Source organism: Myxocyprinus asiaticus, chromosome 7 (assembly GCF_019703515.2).
Source record: "Myxocyprinus asiaticus isolate MX2 ecotype Aquarium Trade chromosome 7, UBuf_Myxa_2, whole genome shotgun sequence".
NCBI classification, from domain to species: domain Eukaryota; kingdom Metazoa; phylum Chordata; class Actinopteri; order Cypriniformes; family Catostomidae; genus Myxocyprinus; species Myxocyprinus asiaticus.
The window spans coordinates 10,234,190-10,254,488 of NC_059350.1; the positions used below are offsets into that span (position 1 = coordinate 10,234,190).

At 39.1% G+C, this 20,299-nt stretch overlaps 1 protein-coding gene and 1 pseudogene across 1 annotated transcript in view; one reads left to right on the forward strand and one right to left on the reverse strand.

Annotated features, from left to right (window-relative positions):
- The first annotated feature begins 1,100 nt into the window (after positions 1 to 1,100).
- LOC127444288 (UPF0575 protein C19orf67 homolog) lies at positions 1,101 to 11,168 on the forward strand (annotated as a pseudogene).
- A 69-nt stretch (positions 11,169 to 11,237) lies between these two features.
- LOC127443813 (nucleolar protein dao-5-like) overlaps positions 11,238 to 20,299 on the reverse strand; it is a 40,663-nt gene continuing 31,601 nt past the window's right edge. The window contains exons 5-6 of the mRNA XM_051702750.1: positions 17,595 to 20,195; positions 11,238 to 15,314 (exon numbers count right to left, since the gene is read on the reverse strand). Coding sequence (XP_051558710.1) covers positions 14,284 to 15,314; positions 17,595 to 20,195 — 3,632 coding nt within the window. The 3' untranslated portion in view covers positions 11,238 to 14,283. The remainder of the gene's footprint in view (positions 15,315 to 17,594; positions 20,196 to 20,299) is intronic.

Genomic DNA, 20,299 nt, shown 5'->3' on the forward strand with positions numbered 1-20,299 from the left:
ACTTTTGAGTATACAGTGAGTATTTTAACATTAACGGATTGGCCCCATTCACTTCCGTTGTAAGTGCCTCACTGGAACCCAGATTTTTGCTTCTTTCTTATTATTATTAAGAAAAGGAGGGGTAAATCAAAATTAATTTTTGTGGTAATCAAAATTATGCCACAAATGCTGTCGAATGAGCTTAACTTATAATGAACCCGGGATATTCCTTTAAGTTTTCTTTAATGCATTTAAGCAACATTATGTCAAAGTGGTTTTATCCTAATTAAATGCATGTCACAGCAAATAAACAAGAGTTAGGTCAGAAGTAATAAAAAACCAATCAGATTAGATTACTTTAAAAATGTAAACCAATAGATTCAATTACTGGCTACAATTTTAGTAATGTAATTTGTAATCAGTACCAGAAGTACTGAGAACAGAAAGTTCATTGTCTTAAACGTGATACTTGCTCTCAGTGTGTGTGACTGAAACCAACAGGGCTGGTTGGCATTTCATCACAATTCATGAGGTTTTCAATAATAAAATAATAAATCCGTTGAAATGAGAAGAAAGCAGGTCGTAAGTTTTGGGTTTGCGTATAGTTTAAGATAATAATTTACACCGAAATGATATATTTTAACTTGAATACGTTGATGAGTAGGCAGAATGGGCTAAGGAAACACAAATATGGTCATGGCGAGTGGCCTGACAACGGACGAGGAAATATAAACATGGCAATTGCTAGTAGTGGCATATCAAAAGAAATATATACTACACTTGGCACACTTAACTTTACTGTTTATTTATAAGGTGTGTCACAGGTGCAACATAATGTACGAATATAACATGATAAAGTCAGCCATTATAAGTGGTTAAAGTTTCTCAATTGCACTCTTTTCACTGATGGCACATCTTCAAAAAACCTCGTGATGTTAGTCTCTTGAGTGGTTCTGTCGATAGGACCAGGCTAATTATCTGTTTATAGACAGGTAGGCTTTACTATCGATTGTATTGGCAAGGATGACAGCCGTTAAGTACTTGTAGACGTGTTATTGCATATTTTGTTTAGTCACAGAATTCATTATTTCGTGGTTTTATGCTAGCTGACTAAAACCATGATGGCTAACGTAAAGGACACCGAGTTGTCTTTTTGCAAGGAGAACGAAACAAATCAGTCTTTAACAGAAGCTGAAACGACTACACAGACTATGTGTAATGGAGGAAAACAATGAATAATTAATTCTCAAATAGGCACAATGATGCATATCAGAAACATTTATCTTTTTTCTTCTTTCTTTAGAGGACAATCCAATAGCGCCCTCTTTTGGCGATGAGAGGTATTGCTTGATTGAAGGCGCAACGGACGCTGATGGATGAAAAAATCTCTCCCGTTGAAAAGCAGCTTAACTTCCTGCTGAACAAGGCAGATGTTTCAAGCACAGCTAGTGTGGAGGTGCGGTTAGACCTTTTTTCGGTGACATGTTTCAGTCAGTTTAATGGAAGGTTGAACCAATCATGAAAACGATGTCATTATTTTATCAAGTATGACTTTCTTTCTTAGGTGGAACACAAAAGATGTTAGCTTAGAATGTTAAAGGGAAAGTTCACCCAAAAATGAAAAATTTCTCATCATTTACTCACCCTCACACCATCCCGGATGTAAATGCTGAACACAAGATTTGTGTCTTCTGCTGAACACAAGATTTTTAGAAAAACATCTCAGCTCTGTAGGTCCATAAAATGCAAGTGAATGGTGACCAGGCCTTTGAAGCTCCAAAAAGCACATAAAGGCAGCATTAAAGTAATCCAAAAGACTCTGGTAGTTTAATCAATGTCTTCTGAAGTGATCCAATCGATTATGGCTAAGAACAGACCAAAATATAACTCCTTTTTCACTGCACATCGTGCAATTGCAGTCTCTAGGTACGATCATGATTTCAAGCTCGATTACACTTCCTAGTATTTGACACATGCGTAGAGCACTAGAGAGCGCTAAAGGAAGTGAAGTCACGAAGTGGCGAAAATCATGAATATTAATTAGGTTGTGTGCAGATAATTTCAAGTAATCTTTTACTGTTTTGATAAACAGTTGGTATTGATGACCAATTCAAGAGCTCCAAAAAATATTTCACATAGTGTAATTAATTTGATAACTTGACTGGGATATAGTTAGTCAGTGGATAAATACATGGATCAGTATATTTTAGCCAGAATGATTGATTGGTCTCATGGTAAAGTTTTCGCCTCCAGTACAACGAGTTCCGGGTTCTAATGTGCCCTAATAATACTTTTTATTTTAATAAACAAAGAATGCATTTGTATGTCAGTGGATGAATATTATGAGCAGGGAGACATCTGTTTGCATTTGCTTTTTTTGCTTTTTTTTGTTGCAATTTAACTGGAAAGGACTGCGAGCTGTGTATGGTTGCACAAGACATTATCGCTGCCTGCTGTCACACAATGCCACTGTTAACAGCCGCAGCAAGCACTCATCATAACATTAAAAAATAACAAACTTCAGCGCTTATTATAACATACACAAACAAAATGGAAACACCTGCTCAAGAGCTGGAGATGTTGCTTCTGCATTAGACACTTACCTGATGAAAGCTATTTCAAAAAAGTTGTGTTGACAAAATTGGTAAAGGCAAAAAGTGGTGAGGACCAGTGTTATTATAGTTTTGTTTTTAATGTAGTTTTTATTTCTATTTTATATTCAATTTGTCATTCCAAATTAGTTTTAGTTTTCATTAGTTTTCACAGTTTCAGTTTAGTTCATTTATATTTAAGTTTTAGTTTTAGTATTTTTTATGGCTGCCAAAGCTGAACGTTTACTGGTATCATTTAAAAAGTCTAACATCATTACATTTCTCAGGGCAGTCTTGTGTTACCTGTATCTAGTTGTATTATCATGTTTAATTTGTATTGTAAATGTTGCAAATGTTATAATACAGGGTGAATATGGGTAAATTGACAAAGGACATTTAAACTTGATCCCCATTATATCCATATAAATTTCCTCAAATCATTATAATCATTACTAGACTAATCTTTGGGAAGTAAACAATTGAAAGGGATAGATTGCCCAAAAATGAAAATTCTCTCATCATTTACTTACCCTCATGCCATCCCAGATGTGTCTGACTTTCTTTCTTCTGCAGAATGCAAATTAAGATTTTTAGAAGAATATTTCAGCTCTGTTGGTCCATACAATGCAAGTGAATGGAGGCCAGAAATTTGAATCTCCAAAAAGTACATAAAGGCAGCATAAAAATAATCCATACAACTCCAGTGGTTAAATCCATGTCTTTAGAAGCGATATGATAGGTGTGAGTGAGAAACAGATCAATATTCAAGTCCTTTTTTACTGTAAATCTTGACATCAGCAGTCTCCTTGGTGATCATATTTTCAAGCTCGATTACACTTTCTAGCACCATTTAGCTAACTCTACTAGGAAGTGTAATCGAGCTTGAAATCATGATCGTTCCTGTAGACTGCAATTGCAAGATGTACAGTGAAAAAGGAGTTACATTTTGGTCAGTTCCAAAACCGATTAGATTTCTTCAGAAGACATTAATTAAACCACTTATGGACTACTTTATGCTACCGTTATGTACCTTTTGGAGCTTCAAAGCTTTGGACCCTGTTGACTTGTGTTGTATGGACCTACAGAGCTGAAATTTTCTTCTAATATCTTTGTTTGTGTTCAACAGAAGAAAGTAAGTCATACACATTTGGAATGGCATGAGGGTGAGTACAGGATGAGAGAATTTTCATTTTTTGGGTCATTATGATTTATGATGTAAAAGTGTATAAGAAAATATAAATATTAATTCCAAATACTTTGTAAATATTTTCTAGATTCTGACAACTGGGAAGGTTCCACTTTCCAGTGGTAAGCATTTCTTCATTTTTGCTTTTAACTAAAGTAGAAGACATCCTAAGCTTGCTTCACAGGTATAATGTTAGGTCAAGAAATGGAAAATTTCCAAAAGTGTCCCACTTTGCCCATATTCATACTAGTATATCAAAAACTAAAATTAAAATTAATTTGAGACAATTTAGATTTTTATTTTAGTTAGTTTTGGAGTTATGAAAAAGTATTTTAGTTTAGTTTCAGTTTGTTTTTGTTTTTCTTTCCAGTAATTCTAGTTTTTGTTAACTATAATAACACTGGTAGAGACATGTCTCACCCGTGCCACCCATAAATTATAAGAATAAGAATAAGTCTCCTTTAGTGTTCCACAGTAGAAAGGAAGTCATATGGGTTTGGAACAACATAAGGGTGTGTAAATTATTGCAAAATTTTCATTTTGGGTAAGTTACTTCTTTAAGACTTTTTAATTTTACTTTATTCAATGAACATGCCAGTGATTGGATATAGTGGATATTTGTAATTATACTTAAAATATAAAAATAATTAGAATGCTTACTGTAAGAAAATCATTTTTTGAATTGTATTTTATATTAGAACAGGAGAAGTCTTCTAAGCGAGTCTTTTTTATTTTTTTATTTTTTTATTTTATTTTGATACTCAAGTCACTGAAAATGTCTGTACTATACAATACTTTGTACAGTTTTGACAAATAATTGTGTCTGCTCGTCTGTATGGTTGTTGAAGCCGTGACTGCTTCCAGAATGATGGGTTTGCCTGCATTGTTCCCACATTATTGCAAACTTGTCAGCCGTACTTCACTTACCTGGAGTTGACTGCCAGAAACTCCCACCCCTTGTGCCCACTTCTGCCCACATACATACGGACACAGGTGAGAAGTTGTTTTATTCTGGACACTACTCTTTAGATGAACCTGGAATCAACATAAATCAGACTAGTAATGTAACTATACACACACAGACCAGAAACATGGATTTAGTAAGGGAACACAGGTGGCTGTGAACACCACATCTGCAGACATGTTCACTGTGTTTGTACCCCATCAGTTTTTGCAGTTTTCTCAGCAATTGTGCTCTCATCTGGACTAGCTGGTGTTGATGTATGCCTCCTTAAATATCCTCTCAATAGAGGAAACTGATCCACTCAGGTACAAACTAAACCATAAATGAAGACTTAGGCAGACTTAGAAATAAAGCTGTGGATTTTGTCAGAGGATACTGATCTTATATTAGCACAAAAGGAAGGTTCTTAATGGCCTGATTTCCTAGACGTAGTATAGGCCAATATGTTTTGTTGTGGAAACTAACACATATCCATGAAATTTTGGTTATAAAATACACAGGGATTTACCTTGCCATTATTTCTTTTAGAATTATTTCCTTTACTGCAGATTTTCACGCCTTATATCTCTTTCCACAGTATCTCACACTGCTGTATTGTACATTGTCAGATAGACAACATGATGCTGTCAATCTTCCGGTACTGTTGCCCCAGTCCCTTTCTTGCCTCAGCCAGTACCAGGCTATACAAGTGTATGCGCTGGTATGTGGAGCAAGAGGCAGGAGGAGACAGATATGACAGTGCAGAGTTGTGAGTGATATCACAAAGACAGCTATTAAGAGGGATGGCTGAAATTCACCCATTTTTTAGGGGATATGCACATCTTGATTTCAGTTAAAGTATATACAGTACAGTCAGCCCCTTCCATGGCAATTAATTGGAGTTGGCGCTAATTAATTGCCATTTAATCACAAACACTTTTCAATCCATGTAACTAGAACATAGAACATTAAAGTGATAGTTCACTTAAAAATTTAAATTCTGTCATTATTTACTTACCCTCATGTTGTTCCAAACCTGTATGAGTTTTTTCCCTTTGTGGACCACAAAAGGGGATGTTAGACAGAATTGCATACTTTTTCCAAACAAAAAAAGCAAATTGTGACTGAGGCTAACATTCTGCCTAATACCTCTTTTTGTGTTCCATGGATTAAACAAAGCAAACAGGTTTTAGGGTGAGTAAATGATGACAGAACTTTCATTTATGAATTAACTATCTGTAGGAGCCTAGGGTTAAATGGTTAGGAACACAATAATGACAGTGTAGGAATATGATCCCAGCAACTATCCGTTTCTTGTTTGCCTTGAACTGGGATTTAAATACGTTGTATCTGTCAGCAGCCTAACACCTTAATGACCAGTTTATTAACACCACGAGAGTTAAGTGGTGGTTGGAACAACACTCTAATGCCAGTTTTGTGCATCACTAAAAAACAATAATGAAAAGGATAAAATTACAGTACATTCATTTTTTAGGCTTGTTATAAAGTAATTGTAGCTGAAGTGTGTAACTTTTTTGATATTAAAATACTTTATTCTATCCCAGCTTAATATGCAGGGACAAATATAAGTTAGCCATTCGTAGGTTGATTTCCTCGAAAACTGTAAACACTGTGTCTCTTTGGTGTGATAAAATTGGTGTTTGTTTTGAGAGACCCATCCAGCCTGACACAACAACATTGGCTCGACCAGTGGCGTGAGTTTGGGGCGGATCCAGTACTCCAATTAATGGATGGGGATTATTAGGAAGCCATGATTGATAAGGGCCAGTGGGGGGAATTTGGCTGGTCCTGGGATTTTTAATGACCACAGAGAGTCAGGACCTCGGTTTAATGTCTCATCCGAAGGACGGTGCCTTTTTACAGTATAGTGTCCCCATCACTATGCTGGGGCATTAGGACCCACACAGACCACAGAGTGAGCACCCCCTGCTGGCCTCCCTAATACCTCTTCCAGCAGCAACCTTAGTTTTACCCAGGAGGTCTCCTATCCAGGTACTGACCAGGCTCAACCCTGCTTAGCTGTTCTATGGTTAAGAATCGACATGGAAGAGGACACGTGTCTACATTGTCTCCAAGCATGGTGAGGAGGATGGTTCAAATGGCCAAAAATTCTCCAAGGAAATTAGTTGGGTCTTGGGGTCAGAAAGTCTCCAAAACTACAATCAGACATCACTTACATCACAAGTTGTTTGGGAGGGTTTCAAGAAAAAAAGCCTCTGCTCTCATCCAACAACAAATTCAAGCATCTTCAGTTTGTCAGACACTACTGGAACCTCAAATGGGACTGGGTTCTATGGTCAGAAAAAAACAAAAATAGAGCTTTTTGGCAGCAAACACCAGAGATGGGTTTGGCGCACTCAGAGAGGTAGCCATGTGGAAAAGTACCCCATGCCCACAGTTAAATATGGTGGTGGATCTTTAATGTTGTGGAGCTGTTTTTCTGCCAGAGGTCCTGGACATTTTGTTTGGATACATGGCATCATGGACTCTATCATATACCACCAGATACTAAATCAAAACCTGACTGCCTCTGCCAGAGAGCTTAAAATGGGCCATGGTTGGATCTTCCAGCAGGACAATGATCCAAAACACACATCAAAATCAACACTAAAATTGTTCACTGACCACAAAATCAAGGTTCTGCCATGGCCATCCCAGTCTCCTGACCTGAAACCCATAGAAAACCTGTGGGGTGAACTGAAGAGGAGAGTCAACCATGTGGACCTCGGAATTTGAAGGATCTGGAGAGATTCTGTATGGAGGAGAGTTCTCAGATCCCTTGCCATGTGTTCTCCAACATCATTATGCATTATAGGAGAAGACTCTTATCTTGGCAAAGGGAGGCTGCACAAAGTATTGAATAAAAGGGTGCCAATAATTGTCCCACACATATATTTGGCAAAAATATTTGTTTTTTGATAAAACTTGTGTTTGCAATTGTTTGATATCCATTAGTGGATATATTTTTGTGAATATTTTGAATGAAAGATCAAATGGATAAACAATAAAGTCACAGGCTTCTTTGCTCATATTTACCAAGGGTACCAATATCTTTGGCCACCACTGTATATTTTAAAATGCACCAGAACTGTAAAATGTCCATCATGGTTATTTTTATCTGTCACCAGTTTTTCTTTCATTACTTTTGCATTATTTCTGCATTGAAAAGTACCTGTTCTCACGGTCACAGAGCTCTCTCTCTCTATCACTGCACACTTGCACACACATACACACTGAAAGAGTGAAGCCACGTTTTTATCTGTTCAACAAAAAGTTGCTGAAGCCAACCTACCTGTGTCTGTTCTGCTGCTGTTCAAAAGAGTGAATCGTGAAGACCTTGTAAAAGTGCATGATTGTGTATTTATTCCATCGAGGCACCTATGTCCATATGCAGCTTTCAGTGAGTAAAAATAAATTTCGTTCAATAAAAACAGACTGTTACGACTGTTTTCTGATGTCATTTTAGTTTAGGAAAAAAAAGGTAGGAAAACCGCTTTGTGACAGAATCACTATGGATTTCAATCAGTGATGATATGCAGCTGAGTGCACTAAAAAAGTTCTGATCCACTTGATCTCTTGTCAGTTCTTCAGTAAAAAAAAGAAGGTAGATGTCGCTTTGGATAAAAGTGTCTGCTAAATGACTAAATGTAAAGAAAGGTCACCTCTTGGTCACTTGAGAACACAAGACCCCATCTTAGTGACAATGATTTTTTCAAACAAAACAGATGTTTTTTTTTATTATTGCTACATGCTATTACTATTAACTCAGCAGGAAGTCCCGACGGTGAAGTGATGAACACCTCCTGCTGAGAGGTGCTAATGTGCGTGTCGACTCCCTCTGCCTGGCTGGTGATTGTTAATGAAGCTAACACCTGAAAATCATTAAAAACAAAAATCAGCTAGTGAGACACCAGCTTTACTAATGTATAATGATATCAGGATTAAGTATCTGCCATAATCTCATGTAGCATCAAGCAATGACTGTCTTGAAGCCTGGACCATGTTCCAGTCGGGCCGGATGTCAAGATTTATAGTAAATAAGGACTTAAATTTTGGTCTGTTTCTCACCCAAGGTTATCGTATCACTTCAAAAGACATGGATTAAACGGGTCATGTCATGCATTGTTTTTTTTTTTTTTGTTTGTTTTTTTACATTACTTTCCTTGAGGTTGATTTATGGTTGACTTTTGCACAAAAACAGTCATTACATAGTATTAAATTACCTTTTTCCACCCTGTCTCTGGCCCTCTGCCTGAAACGCATGGTTTCTGTGTGCTTCACCTTTAAGATATATAACAATATACATGTTTGTCAGGTGTTGGAGTTTTTCTCAATCGGCCGAGGTAGGAGATCCCCCTTGACTGTTTCGCTGCTTAAATACGGGACAACAGGTGTCCCAATGCATTAATTTAAGTCAAAATGCATGACGTCCTGGCTTATATGAGACAGTTGAGACAGCTGGCAACCATACTAGGGTATACCACACAATTGTCTTTCGTTGCACTCTGTGCTACATGTTCTTCTTACCTAATCAAATTAATTAATCTCGCATCAATATTTTGTGAGCAATTATGTATTTCTTTGGTAATTAACCATGTAATAAGCATGATCTGCTCTGTGTTGGAGTCCTGTGCATGGTTTATTCTGCGACAAAAATGGCTGACTATACAATTCCTTACATATCAAACAAACACAGAAAGATGAAACAGTAGTATTACATTTGTTGCTCACTGGCATATTGACTCATCCTTGTGTTGATATAGTTGGCACAGCTCCATCTTTTAAATTAAGTTTCTTTGAAAGCCTGACTCATAATAGTTCTCAATATAATCCTTAGAGAAATGTGCCGATCAAATTTGTAATCCCACATTGATGCATTCAGGAACTTAAATAAATTTAAGCTACTCATTCCACAACCAGGAACACAACATCTGGTGACCTTACTCGACATCTTAAACTTTTCATTGGTTAAAAACAAACTACAGTAACAAAAGAACAACTTTCAGTGTTGAAGTATTTTAGCAAGTTCACTGCGACGATTAATTACGTTGTGGAGGTGTGGGGCTATTCAAATGAACACCCCGTTTCTACGTCACTATGGGAGTTGTTTTTGCAGGATGGAAACAATAAATGCTCTTTTTGGACTGGAGAGGAAGTTTTCAGTTATGAAACGGCAGTATGTTTTTATAGTACAATGACCTCTTCTAAGTAAAATTTGATTCCTCATGACATGATCCCTTTAAACCAATAGAGTCGGGTTACTTTAATGCTACCTTAATGTCCTATTTAGAGTTTGAAAGTTCTGGACCCGATTGACTTGCTGTACATTGTATCGACAAAAACACATCATTCAGCCTTAAAAATATCTTCGTTTGTATTCTGCAGAAGAAAGTCATTCGAGTTTGAGATGGCATGAGGGTGAGTAAATGATGAGAGAAGGATCATTTCTGGGTTAACTATCCATTTGAGGATTTTTTGAGTTATAAGAATCAAGCCATACTATAATTTTTATTTTTCCTGTGTTTTACAAAGCATAGGGTGTCTCTTTAGCTGCATTTTAGCAGGAAATTATCTTTACAACATCCACCTTGTTACCTCCACAGTTACTTTCTGTGCTTTGAGGATATCCCTGACGTAGCAGAAGACAAGAATGGAGAAGAGCGAGGGAGAAAGGACAGAAACTGGGAGAGATAGAAGAGTAACGAGGATATGGTCTACTGGCCAGTGGGTCCAGATGTATCCTGACCCCGAGGACATCACTGACTGGTAATCGACTTTTAACTGTGCTCAGTCCCATATTAATGTTTAGAAAAAAATGGTCATTAAAATTCTCCCAGTTACTTCTCCTCCCACCTAACCTGATATCCAGTAAAATACCCCAATCCTCTTACTGAAAAAGGGCTGAACAGTGTAGGAACAGTGTCTGCTTTGCTTTCAACAAGCTACCAGAAACAAACTTATCCTTGATAAGTACTCTGTCTCATTAGAGATCATTTTGAGATCAACTTTTAAGCAATGTGTATATTTAACTTATAGTAAACAGTGTCAGTCTAGCTACTAATTCTCTGCGGATGTGCTGAAGGGTGTTGTGTTCAGTCCCTTGTGGTCAATACAAGCAGCTGTTGTGTCTAGGAAGTAAAGAGCCCTCATCCTGCACTACCACAAATTGCCTGCTGGGGGTGCTGTTGTCTGAGAAAATAAATAGCACATATGATTGTGCTGGGAATTGCCTCGCCCATTCCGTTTGGTCAGTTAAATTCATAAAGTTGCTCTCTTATTAAATTTAATCAAGGGTGACAACTGCACAGTTGTAATTTTAGATTGTGGTTGTACAGTTTGCACCATTTGGGTGTTTCAGAATGTTTTTTTGTTGTTGTTTTTGCTTATTCTCCTGCTTGATGTTCTTTTTTCTAGTGCTGGCTGTTCTGTCATTTCTGTTTTATGTTAAGAGGGTCAGACTACTAATGGAAGGTCCATTAAATATAAAAGACTCCAAGATTATATTTAAATTCCAACCAACTTTATTTTTCATGATGGAAACATTAAAATACACTGCAGACAAGTAATTCATTACAGAATAATCCTGCCAGCAGCCCTGGTCCATATACCACTTTTCTCATTAAAACAGTTGAGAAATAATCCTTCATTTCAAAATAATAAATTACAATAATATACACAAAGCTGAAAATGTACCACACAGAAGCAGTAATTTCACAGGACCAAAAAAAAAAAAAGAAGAAAAAAAAAAAAAAGTGTTAATAGGGCAGAGCAATTATGTTGCTGTATGCCTTTATTTTTAGTCTTTTTCTTCAGATGTTTTCATTTTTTATTGTTTGAGTCTTGTAAGTTGGCCTAGTGAAAGCAGTTACAGTGCATTCACTTTACTGCTGGTTTGCGTAGATACAGTAGCTACCCCTGTACATTATTATACTTGTAAAAGGTGATATGTCGAGTTATACAACAGTATTTCAGCCAAAATATAGTGAAACAGTCAGAATCTACCTGAAATCCTTGTTTTCCCTGATTGAAATGTAAAGTGGTTCCATTGATATATTTACTTAAAATAAATATATGCTCCTACCTTTACGGTTTCTAATTCCAGTTGTCTTAGAAGTACTTTATGTATTCTCTAATCAACTACTTCACAGTACTAGATAAATCAGCAGTACACAAATACAGGACAAATAAAAATTTTACTAATCTCTAAACTAACAATACAGTAAACAGGCTTCTACCTTAAACATCTTCCCTTTAAAATATACATTGTACCATCATGTATGACTAAACAGAACACATCATGGAAGATAATGGGGCCAAGTGAAAATCAGATAAATGAATTGTGCTTTAGTGTTCAACTGGACAGGCACAAAAAATTAAAATAAAAACAACCCATTCAATCAGATATGTGCCACCTGACACCAAAACATCAATTTCTGCATAATATCAGACTTACTTGATTATAATCATTATGTCTGAGTGAAAATATCCCACTCTTGGCCCTGTGCATTCAATTGTCTGTGTAGCTGTTTATCTTCCATAAATTCAGATACATTTCACCATAAAAAGACTTGTGTACACAGACCAGTAGAACAGAGAGACAGTACAAATGTAAGATACTTCAAAAAGACAATTTTTCATTCATACTACATGAGACACCCCACCCTACTCCCAACCCTACAGCAGGCAGAGTAAAGACTTCTCAGACCAATCACAGTGTATATGTGCACTTTCAGCAAAAAGATCTTCCAGCACTCATAAATTCAGGCACAGAAAACCAGGAGATATAATTTAATTTCACGAGTACTCTTGCAGAATCTGCTCCTTCCTGTCAAATATATATAAATCATTAGAGTGATACAGACAGACACAGATGCTAGATCAGTTTTCTGTCATAAAATTCTGTGATGCCTCACCAGCAGCTATCTGCAAGCTAGACAGTTACATTTGTACATTTTACATTGAAGAATTCTATGCAAAGCTTGTTATGCCCTGAAAGTCTCTGTTGTCTTCAAACTTTTATCAAATTCACCATGTTGTTTGAGTTTACTGCAGTGTCTCTGTTCCAGTAAAATTAGGAGCAATTTAAGAACAGTACAATTTATTTATGCGAGGCACAGTGGTCCGAAGGTTCACAGTAAAGATGATCTACAGAGTTTGTCCTGAGTCATCTCATAATATAATTAAACTTCACAATAACACATTAATCTAAAAATGCTGAGTTTGAGGTGTAGCTCAGCTATTTCTGGAATATTACAGCAGTTCAAAACTAAATTAAAAAGCTTAAAATCATCAAAGACCAGAGCTTTATAGGCACATTTTTCCAATCGTCCTCTTTCTTTAAGATTAATACTAGACCGGGGCCTGGGTTGCTCAGTGGTAAAATACGCTGGCTACCAACCCTGGAGTTCGCTAGTTCGAATCCCAGGGCATGCTGAGTGACTCCAGCCAGGTCTCTTAAGCAACCAAATTGGCCCGGTTGCTAGGGAGGGTAGAGTCACGTGGGGTAACCTCCTCGTGGTCGCTATAATGTGGTTTGTTCTCGGTGGGGCGCATGGCGAATTGAGCGTGGTTGCCGCGGTGGATGGCATGAAGCCTCCACACGCACTATGTCTCTGTGGCAACGCGCTCGACAAGCCACGTGATAAGATGCGTGGGTTGACTGTCTCAGACGCGGAGGCAACTGGGATTCGTCCTCCGCCACCCGGACTGAGGCGAATCACTATGCGACCACGAGGACTTAGAGCGCATTGGGAATTGGGCATTCCAAATTGGGAGAAAAAAATACTAGACCAGTATTGGTCTTTCCCCCCCACATCAATAAGACTCAATTTAAATCAGAAGAACTACGGTCCAATCATTCCAAATTTACTTCAACAGACCTTCCTTCATTCAGTAGTTTTAAAAAGTAAATGTTTGAAACAGTAGCTTGAAATAATGTCCATGAAATTCAGAGTTGGCCTATTTAACTTCACAAGTGTTGAATTACAATGCAGAAAACACTACCTATTTGACTTGAATGAAAAACCTGCATGTTGACTAAGCGACACATGTATGCAGTCCAAGCTAGCCAGACATCCCCATTAAACCTCAAGGAAATTGCTTTTTGGCACAAGGGCAGGTCTGATATGGCTGATCAGTTTGGCAGAGAGGCTATGTCAGTGTGTCAAAGTACATAATATAGTGTTCTATTACTTTCGGATGGGTGGGGTTGTGGAAATGAAAGAAAATGAAACCTCACTGCTCTAGAGTAACTGCCAGGATGAAAACAAGCAAAGAAAAAGCAAGATGGTTTCAGTCAAGTACTCTATTCTGCTGTGTCGGTTTCATGTTAATGTGATTTTTTACTTCTAACACTTGCTTAAATACCAAAGAACTAAAATGGAAGAACTAATCAATTCCACGACTATATTGTTCATAAGGTTTACCTTGGGGATGCTCCATTCTTTAATACCAAAACATGTGCTTGCTTACTGATGGATCTTCAAGTTTTTTTTAAATCCAGAAGTTCATATTTTGGCATGTTGTTTCATTCATTCAACATTGATCCAACAACCATACCTTCCTTAATGATGCGTCTCCAGCTCTACAACCGTCCACTCACCCTGAGCAGTGCTGCCTGGAGCCTCAGGTGAGAAGCTGCTCACAGAAGTCACGGTCGCTGAAGGGGGTGTAAGTGGAGGCAACAGGTTGGGCCACAAGCTGCTTTCCAGGGGGCTGAGTGTCCCACCTGCTCTTCCAGGTAGCAGAAGAAGGGGCGAGCAACCATCACCTGTAAGCAGTAATGTCTGATTGATCAGCTGCTGGACTATATCCACCTTCTTTCCCCAATCAAACTCTAGAGGTGGGGGTATCTCAGGAGATCCAGAGGGAGATTGTGGAGGACTGGTTTGGTCTGCTGCAGTGTCCGTCTCCCCATATTCTCGCTGTAGATCCTGATTAGTAGGCTCTGGGGAAGGTGTTGTGCATTGTGAACGAAGATTATCTTCATTATTTTCTTTAGAACATCTTGGTTTATCTCCATCACGAAACACCTTAAAGGTACTTTTGTCCTCTGCCTTTTTTCTTTCCTTAAACACTTGTTGTCCATCTTCCTCTTCTTCATCTTCAGTGTCAATTGTTTCCACAGTTTCATAAATTGTACAGAGGCCTGATGAGGGAGAGAGGAGGACTGGTGGAATCTTTTGTTTTTGCTGCTGCTGTTCAAGTTCTTGTTGCCACTGTATGATTTGCTGACACTGCTTAAGTTCTTGCTCTTGCTGCTTAAGTTGAAACTCAAGTGAAGTCCTCATCTGTTTCTCCAACTCCTTGACCTCCATCTCATTCCTCAATTCTTTCTCCTCCCTTGCTTCTTGACACTCTTTTTCTCGATTCGGTTTCTCCTGCAGTTGCTGGATCTCATGAAGCCGTTTTTGGTGTTGCTTTAGACATTGGAGCTGCATGTTTGACCCCGCACTTATTCTTGGAGGAAGGTCAGTTGGAATCCGTGGTGGTTGGCTCACATGGGCAGCACGTGATCGGAGGCGAAGTTTGGACGACATTGTCATTTGGATGGAGGGCAAATCCTGTGGGTGTTGTGAAAATTGTGAGTTCCTTCCTGTGAATGAGGCAAAAGGTCCAAAGCATGTGTTAAAAAGGGAAGTTAGGTAAAAGGTGAAAAAGCAATATGTTAAAGGCTGCAGTTTGTGGTAGGTTGTGTCTAGAAGAGAATCCTTGGGCTGGGAAAGTCTCACAAGAGTCACATTTGCTGTTACTTAAGAGTGGGGGTAAGGTTTAGGAGTAGGGTTTCTGTGGGACTCCATATAAACATGGTGTATGAGTGTTACAACTCTCGTGAGACTTTTCCCAGCCTGAGGGTTCCCTTCTAATCACAACATTTGTGGTGGGATAAAAAAGCATTGTGGAAAACAAACAAAATTGTGAGATTGTGATAAGGTAAAACAAATACAGAGGACAATGAATAATATAAAAACTAATCAGGCATAAGTCTAATTTCACACCTGGGTGACATTTTCTTAAAATACATTTAGTAAGCAGATTTGTTCAAAAAAAAAAAAAAAAAAAAAAACAGCCACACCCTGTATATGCAGTAACTACCAACTATTGTGAAGGAATCAAAAAGCTGATGAGGTAGACAATCCCCCCTCAATGTGAGAGTTAGCTGAACACATGCACAAGTGAGCGCTCACCATGCATATTACAATGAAGAAGAAAGCAAACAGGTACTATAAAAAACACTGACAAAACATGACCCACCAACAGACCCATGCATATAAAGCAAAGCATGCTTTACACAATAAGCCACCGCATTGTACAGCACATTAATTTGGTGAGTTGTGCATGCATCTTAAACACTGGTGCTGCAGAGAAGTGCATTGTGCAAGACTTGTCCAGTTTTGGGGATGCAGGACAACCCAGCATTGGGATTTAAATAAGTCCAATTAATCCAGGTCAGTATCAAGCCAGGTCCTTTCAAATAACTGCAGCTCAAACTTTGTAAATGATCAAAAGATGATTACAGCAGGTGCAACCAAGTCTCCAAGTGGAATGTGTACAAAGTCTACTCCAGAGGTAGTTGGATCAGAATACAAAGATGAAGAATAACAAAGGTGGAGGACTTAAAGCACCTTGATAGAGGGTGAGATCCAGAAGGTTGATATGTTCAGATCTTGTTTTTCCTCTGGATAATGGGATGTTGAGGAAGGCGGGGTCAAACAAGGAAGGGTTGGGGTGATGGGGTGGGGATTATTAGCAGAAGGAACATTCTGGTATAGAAGACTGTCCTTCTGCTGGAAACATCCTGTTTTCTCTACAAAATTTACTTAGAGGGTTTAGTTGTGTATATGAGCAAGTTTACAAATTGTTAATTAGTATTAGTAACTGAACTATAATGCCATGTTAACCTGAAAAACATGGTAACAACTGGTTTCACAGATGTGGTGCATACATTAAATATTACATTGTTTTAAAATGAACATGTCTTTTAACATTACATAATATTAAATTCAAATTAATATACCATTGGAATTTTCTTTGTTATTTGAATCTTTGTATAATATTCACAATGAATTAACAAGACTGCCAGGCTACTTTTAATGTGACTATAGTGGTCACATTAGTCCAAAGTGATCATAGTGTTTTTGAAAAGTGGGCATTACGATGAACTGGTGCAAATTACCTTGAAATTTAAACATCAAGAAACATACAGAGAAAAAAGGAATCATGTTAAATATCGAACCTTTATTTAACGCTAAGACATTAAGTACTCCAAACAAACAAGACATAAAAAGTATGGGGTTAGAAAACCCTAAAGTGCAGAAGACAGAAAAATGTGAGGACAGAAGATGATGATGAAGAGGAAAGGGGATGAAAAATTGGTACTTGGAGTTAATAGACTACAGAATACAAAAAGCAATGAATATGCATTTGTTCAGTAAAAAAATAATTGGATACATACACTCACAAGTCCATTACATTGTTCATTTTTCATTAAGGCTTTTATGTTTTGTGGACTCCACAAATCATTTCATGCCAGTTCAGACCAACACCCATTGTTAGTTTAAAAAAAAAAAAGAAACAATTGGGAAAAACAGTCACCTTAAGTGTAAATGGTAGTAACTATTGCGCATACAGGAGTTCTAAGCCATATACTTGTAAATGTAATTGTAATAAAGTTATATTGTGAAGTGGCACCGCTGTTCTGAATGACAAATGTTTTCCTCCATTTCTTCTTTTTCATTCACTTAATTTAATAAAAGACTTCATCAACAGGGAAACCCTGAACTAGACAAATAGAGACAAAATAGAACCCTAAATAGAGATAACATCAACATGGGATATTGGAAGGTAGATTGTTAAAGTACACTCTAAACATTACCTTTCAAAGGACTATCAGTATTTTCGCTTACAGTGGAGTAGTAGGGATGCCGAGCATCATCATCTTGTTCTTCTTCCAGGTGCTGTGGGGATAAAGTATCAATCAAGCCAGACTCTAAGGGTACAGCCCCGGGTAGTGAATTAGACTCAGGAAGCTCACTGGACTCTCCACAAAGCATGTACTGCTGCTCTGGGTGGGGCTGGAACTCCACATGTTGGCTATTGAGAGGGTCAATCTTTTCCCCAGATGTAGTTGTAGGTATCAGGGTAAGCTCTTTAAGAAGAGAAGGATCCTTGGCCTCGTCCGGGAGCTGCTCTTCATTTTCAAGGGAAAAGATGCCAGGGCTCTTGCTGCAACTCTCAGCAGATGACTGGGCATTTGAGTTAGAAGTCATGTAGTCAAAGCCATAGGATGCAGCAGAAGTGGCAGACTGAGGGGTGTCACTTCCACCACCACCCTCTGTCTCTCCTCCTATTTCCTCACGCTCCTCTAGAGTGGACAAACTGTGGGCCACGGCGGCTGTTCCGTTGGTACTTCCAGTGGCGAGTAGCTCAGCTTGAGGGTCGCTGATTTGCATTTCACCTTCTGTGTCACTTGCCTCATCCTCAGTGGCTGATGAAGGAGATGATGGTGCAGATTCTGGAGCAGTTGCTGGACCACCCAACACATCATCAGCAGGCAATGTCTCTAGTTCTTCCTCCTCATCGCCACATTCAAGGTGAATGCCTAGATCTTGCATTATGTCAGGCAGGACAGTGGGTGCAGGGTTTAGTGGCTCTGGCAGCAACTCCTCTTTAGATTGAATCTCAGTACCTGAGCAGTTATTATATTCTTTCACTTCATCTTGCATAATTGTGTCTCTGTTACTGTCAGATGCAAGATCAGGACCACTAAGTGTCCCACACTGGGACTTGTTGGCATGGGGGGGTGACATGCCTAGTTTGGGGCTGACATCACCCTCTGCAGCAGTAAGTGGGGATTGTTGAGGTGAACAAAGTGGAGGCTCTAAAAGATTTGGGGAGTGGGGGGAGGAAGGGCTCTTTTCAGAGTTGCTAACATCCAGTCTTGCTTGAGCAGGTGCCTGGGTTAGGGTTTCTGGATCTGCAGCCAAGGGTTCAGAGGAAATACTAGAGAGAAGAGTAGAAGCTGGTTGTGGTGGCTGGGCCCAAGGATCAGCAAAGCAACTGGACTTGTTCCACGGGGTTGCGAGAGGGGCAGTGACAACCATGGGAGAAGTCTGGATACGGTTCAGGTTGTCCAACCTGTAGTCCTCCGTCAAGTCATCCTCATCTGCGTTCCCATAACTTTCAAGCCCACTCTCAGTAATGCCCTCACTTGCCATTTCAACATCTTCATCCTCTTCATCATCCTCGTTGTCATGATGCTGCCTGTGTGAGTCCTCTGCTCTTTCCGATCCTACCTCCATGTCACAAACTCGATCATCATCGTCGTCATCATCATCATCTTCATTTGGAAGAATGTCAGGAACCTTTTCAAAGTCAGGAGACCCAACAGATGCACCTTCACCATCAGCTCCTTTAAGGCTAGCATCACCCAGATCATCCATACTTTCTGTGCCCTCCAGGACGCCTGGGGCGCTGAGCTCTGATGCTCCTTGTTGGCTGCAGCTCACGTCCTCCGAGTCAAGCTCTGAAAGCAAGGCCCCTGCCCGCCAAAGGGACCCAGCAAGCCCAGCTGACCCAGGTTGAGACTCTTCAGTAGGCTGGGTGCCACTCATTTCTGACACAGACACCTGTTGACTACCCTCTCTCTCCTCTTCTTCCACATCTTCATAACATTCATTGTTAATTAGTTCAGCTTTTTCAGCCACCTCTATGCCAACAGAGGACACTATGGCAGCAGCAGGGTTATCAAATGGTGAAGCAGTTATGGTTTCTTGCTGTACTACTTCCTGTGCAACTGGTGCCACAGCAGCAATATGCTTTTCATCAACCTTTTCTGAATACAGTTCTTCTGATTCCAGATTGACTGGAGAAGATATATGACTAGTCTTTTCAACAGGACCAGCTTCTATTAAGGCCTCTTGAACCATTGGCTCTGTGTTAGGAATATCCAGCACACTTTGGGAGTTGGCATTCAGGACCTGCACATCTACATTTTCCTGAACATCCAAAGAGTCAGAGGCAGGTGCATCCAAAGAGCTCTCAACAGCTGTAGTAGCTTCATGCCCTGAAACGGATTCTTCTGTGACTATGGCTACAGCTGTTGCTACAGCAACAGTGGCTACTGCAGCTGCAGAAAGTTGCACAGACCCTGCTGCAGGTTCTTTAGCATCAGACTTTCCTTTGACCACAAGGGGTAAAACAGACTGTGTCAGATTGGGTGGTTTGGCTGTGGTGCTGCTACCTGCCTGTCTGTGACTAGGAGAGGCTACAGTGGTCTTGCTTGATGTTGGCCGTGAGGAAGTGTTTTGTGGACTAGGAGGAACCTTACGTGTTGGTACACGTTTCTTGTCATCTAGTTTGGGCTGGGGTGCTTTGATGCTAGGTGGGGAATTCAAGGGTTTGCTGGCTGCAAGACGGGACATTGTTGAGGCAGCTGGTTTCTTTACCAGTGCTGTGGTTCCTGATTTGATAACATCTATAAATGAGAAACTGATTTAGATGACATTTGGGAATGAACAAACATTTTACCAATACTTTCATAAAATATATGAATTCAAATGTTTTGCCATGACTGGTACT